The 15,485-nt window shown below is 41.1% G+C and overlaps 1 protein-coding gene across 1 annotated transcript in view; it reads right to left on the minus strand.

Moving 5' to 3' along the window:
* Positions 1 to 4,899: 4,899 nt before the first annotated feature.
* Positions 4,900 to 15,485, minus strand: part of LOC108707545 (formin-like protein 3) — a 69,086-nt gene continuing 58,500 nt past the window's right edge. Inside the window, 6 exon segments of the mRNA XM_041582482.1 lie at positions 4,900 to 5,037; positions 8,650 to 8,769; positions 8,960 to 9,083; positions 9,916 to 10,008; positions 10,662 to 10,763; positions 12,792 to 12,952. Of these exon segments, the coding sequence (XP_041438416.1) occupies positions 8,678 to 8,769; positions 8,960 to 9,083; positions 9,916 to 10,008; positions 10,662 to 10,763; positions 12,792 to 12,952 (572 nt within the window). The 3' untranslated portion in view covers positions 4,900 to 5,037; positions 8,650 to 8,677.

Genomic DNA, 15,485 nt, shown 5'->3' on the forward strand with positions numbered 1-15,485 from the left:
TCTGTCATATTTATGGACCTACTGTATGTAGCTGCAAAGACTACTATATGGCCTGGGAGAAAGCTTAAAATATGATAACATTTAGTTGGTCTAAGGGCAAGGGCAGACTAGTGTATTGAATGCTTTTATCCCGCCTGAGGAATATTAATCATGCCGAGATGCAGATCCGCTGAAATCAGCGCCTTGCTGTTTCTGCACTTAAAAGATCAGTTACTGTGTGGCTAGAAGTGGAGATTGCCCGAAAAACACAAAAGCCGTCATTTTCAGCCTCGGCTCTGTGTATCTTCAAACAGGCCTAAACAGTACTTATAAGCACAGATACAGGAAGCCACTGATTTCAGGGGATCCACGTCTCTCCCCCTTATTACTATTCCTCAGTTGGAGAGAATCGTTCAATATGCTAGTGTGCCCTTGCCCTTCAGATGCATAAAATCCCACTTAATTTATGAGACATTTTTGTCACAATGTGTAGTCCAGCTGCTGTTAGTCAAAGCAAAATTGAGGCATGATACCACTCTGATTGAGCCTGATCCACATGTGCGCAGCCATGGCCATGATCTCCATAGGAATCCCATTGATGTTTTTCCATGATAAGTAGAGCAGACTATCTATTATCTCACCCAGCTGCTCAAAAGCTACAATGTGAGGCCAAACAGGGGATAAAGAATGGTTCCTGGGATACTGTACTTAAAGGGATACTGTCATGGGAAAAATTTTTTTCCCAAAATGAATCAGTTAATAGTGCTGCTCCAGCAGAATTCTGCACTGAAATCCATTTCTCAAAAGAGCAAACAGATTTTTTTATATTCAATTTTGAAATCTGACATGGGGCTAGACATATTGTCAATTTCCCAGCTGCCCAAGTCATGTGACTTGTGCTCTGATAAACTTCAACCACTCTTTACTGCTGTACTGCAAGTTGGAGTGATATCACCCACCTCCCCTTTTCCCCCCCAGCAGCCAAACAAAAGAACAATGGGAAGGTAACCAGATAGCAGCTCCCTAACACAAGATAACAGCTGCCTGGTAGATCTAAGAACAACACTCAATAGTAAAAACCCATGTCCCACTGAGACACATTCAGTTACATTGAGAAGGAAAAACAGCAGCCTGCCAGAAAGCATTTCTCTCCTAAAGTGCAGGCACAAGTCACATGACCAGGGGCAGCTGGGAAATTGACAATATGTCTAGCCCCATGTCAGATTTCAAAATTGAATATAAAAAAATCTGTTTGCTCTTTTGAGAAATGGATTTCAGTGCAGAATTCTGCTGGAGCAGCACTATTAACTAATGCATTTTGGAAAAAACATGTTTTTCCATGACAGTATCCCTTTAACTTACACTGTGGACTACCATGATGTTACTCTAGAGTGTAAAGTTGGTGACAAACAGACCAACATCTTAACAAGATAAAATTATCGATCAGCGCCACAGGCTATGGAATAAAACAAATAACAGAACCGAGAACAATATTGTTATATTCAGTGCAGTCACCAGGGTGTTGCAACACAAATATGTGTGTCTTGAACCATAGAAGGTCTATGTACAGATTTTTGTGTGTGTTCTAAAGTGCTATAGTGCGATCTTTCAAATAAAATTATAATTAAATAAAGCAAGGTGCTTATAGCGCTTTCTTCAAAAGGTAGAATGAATTAAAGCAAGGCGCAATGGTGTTTTCTGCAAACAATAAAACTCAGCATGTGACTTCACTCTCTGGTGGGATTAGCAATTTAGAAGGTTCCTGATTTCAAAACAGCATGTCAGTATCAACTCCAGGGTATTTCTTTTTCTGTAAAGACATTAAAAAGCAGGGACAGAACCCATAGTATTATTTGCCTTTATTTTTAAAAAGGTTTTAAGATGTATTGAACTTACATAAGTCACTTCTGAGCAGAAATCAAACAATCACTTTCTCCAGTGTTATGGTGCAGATTGTGGAGGGGAAACTTTGCAATACAAAGAGATGGATTCTGCCTGCGTCTCCCTCTCCCGTGTGTACCACATGATGTGTTTAACTGTTTACAGGTGGAAAACACGGGAGAGGAATACACAAGCAAATCTTGCTTTAATTCATTCTACCTTTGGAATAAAGCATTATAAGCACCTTGCTTTATTTAACTATAATTTTATGCTGATAGCACTTTGTAAAACTCACTGTAGCACTTTAGAACACATGAGAAAAATCTGTACCTAGACTTTCTATGGTTCAAGACACACACACAGATTTGAGTTGCAACACCCTAGTGACTGCGCTGAATATTAACAATTGCGCGAGGTTCTGTTATTTGTTTTTTTTTCCATAGCCTGTAGCGCTGATCTATAATTTAATCTTGATTTGGTGATCCAGTGGAGAAACTGCGAAAAAGATTGGAAACAGGAAAAAATTCTGATGGTTTACTTTCCCTTGCAATCTTGCAAATCTTGAGAATGTTTTTGTTTTGCAATCTTAACTTTGTTATACGTTTTGTATAGACCAACATTAACAATTAGATATTTCTAGCAATAGTGGCAACCAGACATGCTGCTTTATCATACCGGGTCCTCAATGATAACCAACTGCTTTCCCTTAGCAAATGGCATATTATTATTATAACATTCAGCCAGAAGCGGAGACCAACCTGTGGCGCTACAGTTCATAATGCATTTCTTCTCCCAGCCGCTTGTCTTCCATCATCTGCAAGCGTAAATCTTGGCTACGGCAGAGAGAAGCACTGGATGGACACGTGAGAACTGCAAGTTAAGCTCTCTCAAGTTTATTGTTGAGCAGACATTAAAAGAGAGCAAGAACAATTTCCTTGTAATCTGGAAAACAGCCCATAGCAAACAAGTACTGGCTTTATATTAGCAATAATATACTGTACAGGATTAATACACTGGAAAAAGGTCCAGTCGCTCCCTGCAATGCCAGAGAGGACTCCAATGCAAAGCTGTGCCGAGGTTTCATTTGCAATGAGTTATGGACTGGTCTCTGGCAAGTCAGGAATGTATTTTACATGCACAAAAGTTACATGAAGGAGATACAATGGAATGCTTACAAGTTAAACTGTAAATTATACATCGGAAATAACTGAAAGAGATGAGTGTAGAAAAAAAAACTGGCATTTCAACTATGCCCACTGGAATCTGTAACCGAGACCAAGTTAAAAGATTGCTGAACAGCCAATAAAAAGTCACAATATCAGATTTGTAACTGGTGTAGTGGAGGCATGGATACTAGGATAAAATGTCATCTTAAAAAAGGCTAAAATTCTTACAAGAGCAACACGGGTATTTTCTAAAATCATCACCGAGCCTTGGCATAAACCTCAATAAAACTACTGGGAGACTGTAATCATTTATTGCACATTCAAGGGGAACTACTCTTGGACCGTTAAGAATGCTCAGCGTATGACATCATTACTTTAGTGTATTTACTAAGAGTCCCTGCTTGTCAGGAACCTCTGTCACTTAGCTTGGGCTAAAGGTGCATCACAATACTACAAGACATTTGGTAAAAATGTATTCATATGGTCCTCAAGAGTGCAGAGAATATCCCAAAGTGCCTTATCTATCCCTATTCTATTTGGTCATGTGTCTAAAAATGGAAGACACCAACAGGAACCTAATCACCTGTTACTTATGCTCAGAACCCCTGCAGGGGTGGAAGGACCAGACTTTGCTCAGTTGAGCAGTCAAGGACATGTTGGTCACGACATAAAATGGATTTCCAGTACGAAGGACTTTGTTTGGTCACTGAATAGAAGTTTATTGTTTTAAATGAGCCTCCTCACCTCTGGCAAACAGGATCAATCGTTTGGTCTCAATAATCCTCTAACGAGCAGGTCCATTTGGCTGATGTGTGTTCCATGTCAGCTGTCCCCATCCACTTCGGTCAAAGATGAATGGAAATAGAATTCCAGATGGAAATGCTGATGCCTGGTTACTATTCCTCGGCCTTTGTGGCACATGGGAAGGATGAGAGCCATGTCCAATAAGCAAGGAAAAATGGTGCCACACACAACTATACATCTATAAGAAATAGTTTTGTTGTCCAGCCAGCGCCATCTTTCCTCTAGTGACCCTGCATGTTAGATGGTTATGCCAGTGGCCCGTTAACTTAACGATGGACTTTGTGCTCGAAGGAGGTGGAATTGGAAGTAACTACATAAAGCTCAAATACTCTATGAAACGAAATAACACACAGGAAACATTTGTCCAGGGTATAAACGAAAGAGTACAAGCTAGCTACTGAGTCAGACAAAGTATTAGCGGAGGGTTTCCCTTCTTTGCTCACAGATATCCTGACTCTGTGTCATTGGAGAACCCAGGTGAGAGGGCATAAGAACTGGTGCAGACTATTACTAGGGGGGCACCGGTAGCAGTGTGTTCTCAGGCCATGGTAGTATTTCACCAAGGAGCTCTTTTTGCTTGCACAGATACTTTCTAGCAACTTTCTAAGGCAGTCTACTAAGTTTGGCACTTTCCCTTTAATTTATCATCCATACAACAAGTACAGAAGATAAATAATATCTCTGTTATAGTTAACCCAAACACAGGCTTTCATTTCCTAGCCCTTTTCAATGCGTAAGACTTAAGTCTTATATATTTTTTTTAGTGTTGAGTCTATTCACTTTCGTATAAAAACTCTATTAAAAAAAAAAACACTTTCAAGGCACTTTTTCTTCTTCATTTTGCAACCAGTTTGGCCACAGCAGCGGGAAAAATACTGGTTGGATGAAGAACGTTACAAAAATATTTACACAATCGGCAGTAAAAAAACAATAAAAATATATAAATAGTAAAAGAAAAAAAAATAGTCCAGTAATACTGAAATTTAAGGCACTTTGTAAAGTGTCCTGGCTTCTTCATTTCCTTTAAAACATGGAATGGAGGAAGGCGTGCAGAGAGATCTGAGAAGTCCATCTCAATTATAGGCTCAAGGCACAAAGATGAGACGGTAATGAAGCCCATAAGACTTCTGCTCTTGTATGTGCTAGATCCTCCGCCAGGCATTCCGGAGAACGGCATCTGCGCGCCTAAACGGCTGATTTCGGAGGTCTGGAAAAGGGAAAGGGTCAATACGGTCACTGAGAGAAGACAGCTGAATTTATACAGGAAAGCTGAAGCGGCTGTAGCATTTGTAATTGAATTTGCTTGGGATGAAAGGCAGCAAACACCTCCGCAGCCATATTAAGGATAGTGCGACTGATAACAGATAGATTAGGGACGCACGGGAACGGTCTCAGCTCTAAAGATTTACTGTTATGATCTGTGTCCTTCCTAACCTACCCAAAGGGAAAACTAGCCAGTCCCCATCCTAAAGCCTCACCTTCATTCCCAAATCCAAAGCTGGCTATACAAACAAGGGCTTTTGCAGAATTGTATTGGTTAATTAAAATGGGGATCCTCTCACATGTCTGAGAGATAACGAGAGGGTTATTGCATAGTGAATTCAAGCAAGCATTCTGCCATTTTTCATGACAAGTTGGCCTCTAGATGATATGGCATCAGTTGACTCGATGAACAAGATTTTTACTCAGGAGGGCAGCCCGTGAGCAAAGCAGATCTTACTTATCTATATAACTGCAGAGATGCTCACGATACCCCCAGTGGAGGGGGCCAATGTTTTACTGAACATTTTTAGAGAAGCTATGTATACACATTAGGCTATGGACCATGGAGAATAGGTGATTTGCTGCCTTCCCTTCCCTAAATGTGTGTGGGCTGCCAAATACAGGATCAACCTGTCAGTGCACTCACAGAGCATATCTGGCTTTCAAATTAGTATTTTAGGATTTCTGCACCAAAATATCTGTGGGCGCTGACTGGCTGCCCCTGTGAGTGTACACATACACTGAAAAAAGCAGAAGGCAACAGACTGACTTTTCTTCTATGGCACGACCAGCTCCCCATTAGCCTAATACAGTGTACTTTCCTTTTAACTGGACAAATCACACCTGTAAGGTGGGTGGAGGCAACTGAATTGTTGTAGGGGTTACTCAATTGATCCAACTTGGAATGCTCTACCAGTACAACCCCATAAGGTACAGAATTCCATAATTTCTGACTGTAAAAAAATGTCTTCCTGATGCCAAGGATGGGCCTACACGGACACATGAATGCCAGGTCTATTTCCATAACGTCATGTGTCTGGGAGGGAAGCAATAAGCAGGATTACTTTGGGCGAGGCTCACTAAGCTGACACTCGTTGTAGAGCTGCAAGCCCTCCGTATAAGCAGAAGCATCTTAGCCAGCATAAGCCAAGTCACACACTGATTTGGTAGATGTCCCTTTGCATATTTCTTACCCTCTGCAATAGGAGGGAAACTACAGATGATTCTTCCTGGGTTCTAATCTGAGAGATACAATGGAAATGTATAGATTTTTAAGAAAGTAAAATAATAACTCTAAATAAAATGTGACTGAATACTATACTTTTCAGCCTGATCATTTGCTAAACACACACACACGATGCAAACAGAATAATGCTGTGTCTCTGCTTATCATATCAAATGACAGTAAGAATGAGAGAAAGCCTGCAAATAGGCATGCATCTTTAACAGCTTGCAAGAATACTGCATGCATGTCCAGCAGTGATCTGGTTAAAAAGCAGATGTACTGGATAAGGAGGATTCCAGAGGCACAGACTAGTTAAACAGGGGAAATGGCTTTTCTGCAAGAGATCTTTGGTTCACACCATCATTAAAATAATAATTTTAGCAAAAAGCACTGTCAAATCTGATTTTACTTTGAAAAAGTTATAGGCAGTTTTATGATTGCATGTTGAATGAATTGATGTAGTTTTTTCCAATGGTTTGATTATAACTTGGTCTAACCTGTGGGCTATGGCAGACACATGTTCTCGCAGAACAGCAGCAGTCAATATGTCCTTAGAACTAGGCCTACAGTAGACAAAATGCCTTCATCCGCCAGTAACTGCCCCTGATGAATTAAATAGAAAGTACCCAGGCTATCACCTGCTCTGCCTCATACAGCAAAGGGAAATGTGCTTTCTATGGCAGGCATAGAAAGGGGGTTCACCTTTAATTAAACTTTTAGTATGTAATAGAATGGCCAATTTTAAGCAACATTGGTTTTCATTATTTATAGTTTTATAAATATTTGCCTTTTTCTTCTGACTCTTTCCAGCTTTCAAATGGGCATCGCTGACCCCATCCAAGAAGCAAATGCTCAGTAAGGCTACAAATGTATTTTTATTGCTACTTTTTATTACTGATCCTTCTATTCAGGCCTCTCCTATCCTATTCATATTCCAGTCTCTTATTCAAATCAGTGCATGGTTGCTAGGGGAATTTGTTATATTTTGTAATATTGTTTATAATGCAAATTGAAGAGCTGCTGAATAAAAAGCTAAATAACTCAAAATCACAAATAATAAAAAATGAAAACCAATTGCAAATTGTCTCAGAATATCACTCGCTTTCGCATTCCTTAAAGGGGTTGTTCACCTTTGAGTTAACTTTTAGTATTTTAGCCTCATCATACTAAAAGTTAACTCAAAGGTGAACAACCCCTTTAAGGAATGCAAAAGCGAGTGTTTCTGAGCAGTGTTACCACATTACCATGTAGGATGCCTTTGTAGTCTTATCATGAATGGAAGATGCCCAATTTCCTACTGAACTCAACAAGAAGTTATTTGGCCTCTGAGAACCAGTTGGATTTAATGACAGGGCTCGTATGCCTATAACCTGCTGTGAAGTTATTAATGTAACTGTGGCTTTAAAGAGTTTCTAAAAGGGGAACTATTGCGAAAATGCAAATTCAATATAAGCTTCATCATACTGAAATAAGAAACTTTCTAAATTCTGTACCATTTCTGAAATAATCAAGTTTATCTTCACTATCCCTCTCTCAGCATCTGTTTCTCTTCATTCAGGAGTTGGGTGTCACATTTTAATTGACAGTTAGATCCAATATATCTTTTAGGGGGCTTCCTTTTCTAGCAGATGTATTAAGAGCTCACTCAAATAACCAATTGCAGTACAAACTAAATCTAACAAAAATAAGTGACTTTGACACAGGATTTCTGATCATTTTAATAGAGTGAGTTCTAATGCATCTTATAGGCAAAAGGAGCCCCCGTAAAAGATGTATTGGATACAGTCATTCAAAATCAGACTCCCAACTCCTGCATGAAGAGAGGCAGATGCTCAGAGGAGGAGAGTGAAGATAAACTTGAATATTTCAAAAATGGTTCAGAATTGTTAATTGATTATATTTAAAAAATGTCTTATTCCAGTATGATAAAGCTTATGTTCCCTTTAATATTTTGTTTTGTTTATTCCTCCTGCATTGCAGTTAACTGAACAATCTCCGACACAGAAGCCATTTTGTTTAACTAGGTGCGCATCCGAGTAAAGGCTGGAGTATTTATTTATAGAAATGTATTTACACAAGCATACACAGATATAAGTGTATATAAAATACACAGATGGTGCGTCATTCGCACACTCATAGAGAATTCAGACACCAGGGCATCATGCAATATTCACATTCCTTGGAAGAATATTAGTAGACTATGGATAAACTGTTAATCTGTGAGGAGGGTCACTGCTATGGACCTGGGCATGCATTCCACTGATTTCCATTAACTTGTGTCAAAGGCTATACAGGGATCAGTCAATGCATGCAAGGGGTGCAGGTATGTACCTTTCCATATGAGTTAAGGCACTGGGGTTTAACAGTTTGAATCCTCAAAGAGGGATGTATCACAGAAGAACCGAGAGCCCCGCTTGGCTGTTCTGGCTGTGAAGGGGACACTCTTCAGGACTGTAGCCAACGAGGGGGGAAACAGAGACATACAGTCAAATAAAGGCAAAATGCTTTGTTTTCAGGTAGCAAGAGAAGGCTTTAACACATGGGCTTGTGGGTCCTTCAGTCCTCAGGTGACTTCTATACAACATGGGAGAAACAGTAATATTTCACCAGGGGGAAAAAAAAGAGAGAAGCAAAACCTGACCTGTGATAATGTCCTCGATAGTTCCATCCTTCCCTTCATAAACGGGCCGGTGATCTTTCGCCTGCCTTCTGCGCAGCTCTGCAATCAGGTCATGCTGCTGCCGTTTATTTTTCTGCGTTGGGGACTGGAGGAAATAAATCATATTGGGTGAGAGAATGTAGAAAGCACTAGTCTAGCCTTACACTATCAATATAAAACACACATAGGCAATAAAGACTTGATTCAGAGGCAGAACTACAAAAAAGCAGACCCTGCAGCTGCAGCGGGGCCCAGGAGCCCCATGAGGCCCTGATTCATATACAATTTCAATAAATACTGGTAAAACAGGTCAACTTCTAGAAATTTTGGGGATCTAAAAAAAAAATTTGATGCGGGGCCTTTAATATCTAGACACACCACTGACTTGATTCCATTTTCAGCCTAATCTTTATCTATAATGGGGAGTCAAAGAACCATTGCTATGCAAACTGGATCGTAGCAGTGAATTAGAAGCCAGAATCCCCTTGACAACGGCCGCTGTGCCGAAACGTTGGGGTTATTCTCATTTTCTGGCAGGTGTATCCGCTCCTTGTTGCTTTCTTTCTGCCTTGTACACACTATTGGGTTGTATGTATATCATTGTTATATATGCTGATGTTCTTTACAATCTTGAAAATTGAGGAGAGCACTCAAAAGGCATATTATTGCTGTGAATGTTCTTTTATTGCCGACTACTAGTACATGACATGTTTTGGGACTGTGTGCCCTTTATACAATGTAAACATTGTTGTAACTGCCTAATTGATCTTTTAAACAGTAAAAAGATTTTTTTGTGATACCATCTATGTCTAAGACAAAAGTTTTTTCTGAGTGTGCAAACCTGATATATAATATAACTAAAAGCCAGAAGTCCTGCACAACAGAAGGAAGTTGCCTCACCTAGATGTGTGTGTGTTCAGCATGTCAGAATCACATACCTTGGGGTCCAATTTCTTTGCTTCTTGTGCTAGCATCTTCTCTCGTAGAACCTCTTCTTGCTTCTTGCGCATCTCATTCTCCAGCTCAGCTTCCTAAATGTTAGAAGGACAATGAGTGTGCAGATTCAAAACTTTAGTCTAATCCAGAGAAATATTCTCTAAATAAATACTGCTTTCCCCGTTATTAGCCTCTCTCTACAAACCAAAGGTACTTTGCTATGAAAAATCACAATATAAACATGCTGGTAATTACCTAAAACAAACCACATGCAGTCTGCCAATAGAACCCTCTACTAACTGCCAATATTTGCTGGGTGAGTCTACACATCCCTCATATTCAGCTGTATGAATGTATGAGATCACCATCTGTTAGCTCATCTTCCCGAGAGCAAAATCAATTCCACCCACAGGATCCCTAAAGGTCAGCAAAACCATGAAATGATACAAATTCCTGCAAGAGGAGGAGGAAGCAGCTGACAGATAGGAGCATACATTCAGAATCCCCATGACCCAAACTAAGCAGTCTCTTCTGGCTGCTGTAGCACTGCTGGACAACACAGCATGTTATGGTTGTACTGTGACAGGTGGCCACACCCTTAAGAGACTGTTTTCCTGATGGAACAATTGCAGGAAAAGGTCAGATTTATGAGATCTGCAGACGGTCTCTGAAAGCGACAAGCAACACCTGCTTTAGGTGGTTCTGAAACCACTCCCGTCACTGCTCAGGGGCCCATTTATTACTCTACCTTGTATGATTTGATGAAACGTGCAAATACAGGAAAGAAAACAGAAGGCGGAGTTGTCTTTGGATTTTCTCCAAAATAGAGCACCACAGCTGCATATGCTTCCTGCAGAGGAGAAAGGAGACAAGTAAAGCTATTGCTCACTTATGCTAACAACACACTAAATAACTCAAAACTGATCAAGCGAAGGTAGCCAAGGTAAAGGCTACATTACACACTTGCATAAAACCAATAGAACTTCCTAAAAACCTCATGAAAAACTATCAAACCCCGTGCCACTTATAGAGGAGTTTTTGCCTTGCCTAGGAGTGCATGCCAGAAGTTTGCCTCTTTTAGTGTTCATAATGCAACTGTGCACTATTCACTCCCTGGCCCAAGCAGTGGACTGGCAACATCTGGTCTGGTATCACATAGAGCAGTGCTGTCCAACTGGTGGCCTGTGCCCCCCCCTTTTGTGGCCCCCACATGAAAGTATTCCTGCTGTTACTGCTTAGATTCAAAAGGTATCATTACTGAGATTAACTGGCCCCTGCATTGTTTACACCTCAACACCTTCAGACTGTAAAATCCTGCATTGTTCACACATGTAATCCCTGTGTATTGTTCACACCTGTGACACCTCTATTGTTCACACCCCTAAAGCCCTGTACTGTTTACATCTCAGACCCGGACTAAAAGTGCCCACATTGTTCACACCTCATCCAAACTGCTGGAGAGGCACAAGCATTGTATGTAGCACAGTATGAACTGTTCATCTTAGAGTGGTACGGATAGGTTTCCCTGTCTCCTGCTGTATTCTGCCTGCCGTATGCTCCCTGTGTGCCACACACTCTGCCTGCCCTATGTTCCCTGTGTGTGTCATACTCTGCTTGCCCTATGCTCCCTGTGTGCCACACATTCTGCCTGCCTTACGCTTCGTGTGTGTGCCATACTCTGCATGCCCAATGCTCCTTGTGTGCCATACTCTGCCTGCCCTATGCTCCCTGTGTGTGCCATACTCCGCCTGCCCTATGTTCCCTGTGTGTGCCATACTCCGCCTGCCCTATGCTCCCTGTGTGTGCCATACTCCACCTGCCCTATGCTCCGTGTGTTCCATACGTTGCCTGCCCTATGCTTCCGGTGTGTGCCATACTTTGCCTGCCTATGCTGCCTGTGTGTGCCGTACTATGCCTGCTCTATGCTCCCTGAGGGATGTGAGCCTGGTAGGGTTTGTTAGCATTTGAAAATTGTTGTTAGGGGCCCCTAAGTTGTTTAATCAAGTGCTGGGAGGGGGTTATCCACAGGGGAGTAGGAGACATATGGATTTAAAGGTATGTTTTATTAAAACTTAAATTTTTGATATACAAGTGATGAGTGATATCCCTGCAGCAAGCACCAACCATTTGGCTCTTTTGGTGTGCTACCACCATTAATGTGGACATGGTCTTGTGGTAACATGGGTGTGTTGTAAAGTGGGTGTGGTTTAAAGTGGGTGTGGTTTAAAAACAGGGAGTGGTCACGACTGACTTCCATTATGGGCTCTCCACTATGTAGGTCAGAAAAATTCTGACCCTCGGTACCACAGAAGTTGGACAGCATGAAATAGAGGACAGTAGTGTTCCTGGCCATTTAGAGAAAGATTTCAAAGGCTGCATAGACTTCTGATAATACAGTGAATGACTCGCCAAATAAAGTCACTCTGTGACATCACCACAACCAGAAAGAATACCTTTATTACTAGAGACACCTTGGACTTCCCCATATCCAGGAAAGTATATGTATCTGAGCTGGGTGTCTTATAATCCTCCATTGTAGCAAATTTTGCAGCACATTATCCTAAGGGCAGAGATAGACGTGAAGATTCGGGGAGATTTAGTCACCCGACGACTAATCAGAGACGTCTGTCTCTGCCCTAAAGAAAAAGTGTAATGGCCTAAAAAAGCGGTTAGTGAAGAAGTATTTAGGTCTATAAAACACAATTATGCCTAAGATTAACAAAAGCTGTTTGCGTTTAACATTGTAATATGTAATTACAGTAAGTGCTCACGCTACAGCAAAAGCACCTACAAATGGATGACAGACATGTTGCAGCGCCAGAGGATGAATCAGTGGTGACTGGGGTGTAATGATAGAACCACTTTATTAAGGCTTTACCTCGACAGTTCGGGCATCTTTCTGAAGTTTGTCTAGTTTTCCTTCATTTGAGCTCACAAAGTTCCTTAGCACAGAGTTGTCATGGTGATGGCTTTCTTTCCGGATCAGATCCATTCCTTTACCCAACTCCTTCACATCCAGGAGGACATTCTCCAAAGACACTGCATGAAGTACAAGCAGGAGTTAAAGGACTACAATTGTAGGGGTTACAATTATGAAGTTCTGAAATCCGTACCCAATGTTCTTTCATAGACTCAAAGAGCAGTGTTCATCCTTTCTTATGCCATTTGGGATGTACTCTAACCTATGTCTGCACCGCAATACAAACATCTTTCCACAGAAGCTCTAGCAGCATCTGCACACTATCATGTTTCATTATTTCACTATTAGTTGCTGTCTAGTGGACACTAAACCCCTGTTCTAGCCCCTTTGCAGAGTGTAATGGAAAAGTTAAGTGATGCAAGACACTACTGTTGGGGGAGTTTTCTTTTCGTCAATAAATATGTTTCTAGCTACAATTCTGCCTTATCTTCCATAAAAACAATTACTTAAAATTTGCATTAAAAGTTACCTATAGGTCATGCTGATAAAGGTCTGTTTTTGTAAATAATTGTTGGTTGAAGTTCCTAAACCTGACTATTTTGCCAACCTGACTGTCCCATATCAGCCTGTCAGTTAATGTTTCCAATGCTAACGGACTTCTGCTGCACAAATATGGCAGCCCCCTCATAGACGAGCACGGGAGTCAGACGGGTAATGTAAATGCTTTGAGAAAATACTTTATGGCAAAATTATAAGTAGCAAACAAAGCCAATACTATGATAGATGTAAAAATAGTTTAATTTCTGGTCAGTATCTCTTTAACTATGATTTATAAGAAAATACATTTCCATATATGACGTAGTCAATGGAAGAATCACAGTCTCTTTAACATCTCTAGTACAGGTATGGGATCCGTTATCCAGAAAGCTCTGAATTACGGAAAGGCCCTCTCCTATAGACTCCATTTCATCCAAATGTTTAAAAATTATTTCCTTTTTCTCTGTAATAAAAAAACAGTACCCAAACTAAGATATAACTAATCCTTATTGGAAGCAAAACCAGTCTAATGGCTTTATTTAATGTTTACATGATTTTCTAGTAGACTTAAGGTATAAAGTTCAAAAATCAATTGCAAATTATCTCAGAATATCACTCTCTACATCATACTAAAAGTTTATTTATAGCTGACGGACCCCTTTAAAGAGGACATATAGCATGTCCTAGCAGTCCCTACCTGTATATAGTACCAAATTCAAAGTTGAATATTACATTGCCAAACAGACTTGATTAGTTAGGTCAGATAACATGATCCAGAAATTGCACACATAACCCCCAACCATCCTCAGCAGTTTTCACCTGTAGAGGTGGGACTTTGAGTTTGGCTCTACTTGCATGAAAAAACTGCAATGTTCTAGTTTGAAAAGCCGATATTCTTCTATTTTCTCCAAGTCATCTTGGGGGACACAGAGACAATGGATATAGCTTGTACCACTAGGAGGCAGGACACAACTAGAAAAAAAGACAACTGACTGCTCCCCTACTAGCTATACCCCCAGCAGGTGGAGCTTAGGTCAGTTTTAGTTGTGTCCTCAGGAGGTAAGGACAGATACATTTTTTCTCCAGTCAGTTCTTCTGACACCAGGCTGAAGAAGTGGGTCTGATTCGGACTGAGATGAGATAGACTCCCCAAGACTCTCTTCAGAAACAGTGGACTCTCTAATCTCCTCAGTTCTAGAGACCCTCCACCTCCAAGAACCGGAAGCCCGCGCGGAGTCTTCTAAGTCCCTTTTCAAGCGGCACAACAAGATTTCGCCAGTTTTTCCCTCTCACTCAACTCAACTCAACTTGACCAAATCATTCAGCAATAATGGGACTAGCCAAAGAGACGGTTCCAAACAAACCGCTGTTTCTTAAAACGATACCCATTCCCAAATGAACTTACAGACAAATGGGCATCTCCTCCATCAGTTGACGCCCCTGTATCCCGACTTTCTAAAAATACAGCATTACCAGTCCCTGACGCCTCTTCTTTCAAAGACTCAATGGACAAGAAATTAGAGAGTCTACTACGCTCCATGTTTTCAACATCTGGCTCATCACTTGACCAGTTCTGGCCACGGCATGGGTTAGCCGAGCTATCCAATCCTGGTCCGATTCTCTCATTAATGCTATTGCGGAGGGAGCACCACGTCACAAACTTTCCTAATGGGCTTACCAAATCAAGTAAGCGAATGACTACATCTTTGGCTAGATGAGACCCAAGCAATTAGCAGAGTCACAGCCTATTCCTCTAGGGGTGTGAGTACGTCCTGGACGTTCAGGAACCAGGCATCAGCTGAACAGCTATGCAAAGCGGCGACATGGACCTCTGTCCATTCTTTTTCTAAATTCTATCATTTCAATACCTTTGTGGCTTCTGGCACTCTGGCAGAAAGGTGCTCCAGGCCGTGGTGGTTTCTACATAAGCCTAATTCTCCCACCCGGGATAATTTTCAGGGGACAGCTTTGGTACATCCCCATTGTCCCTGTGTCCCCCAAGATGACTTGGAGAAAAGGAGATTTTGTGTACTCACCGTTAAATCTCTTTATTTTCAGTCACTTGAGGGACACAGGGCTTCCCTCCCTGGATTGAGGCTTTCACTTCCGTCAGAC

Source organism: Xenopus laevis, chromosome 2L (assembly GCF_017654675.1).
Source record: "Xenopus laevis strain J_2021 chromosome 2L, Xenopus_laevis_v10.1, whole genome shotgun sequence".
NCBI lineage: Eukaryota > Metazoa > Chordata > Amphibia > Anura > Pipidae > Xenopus > Xenopus laevis.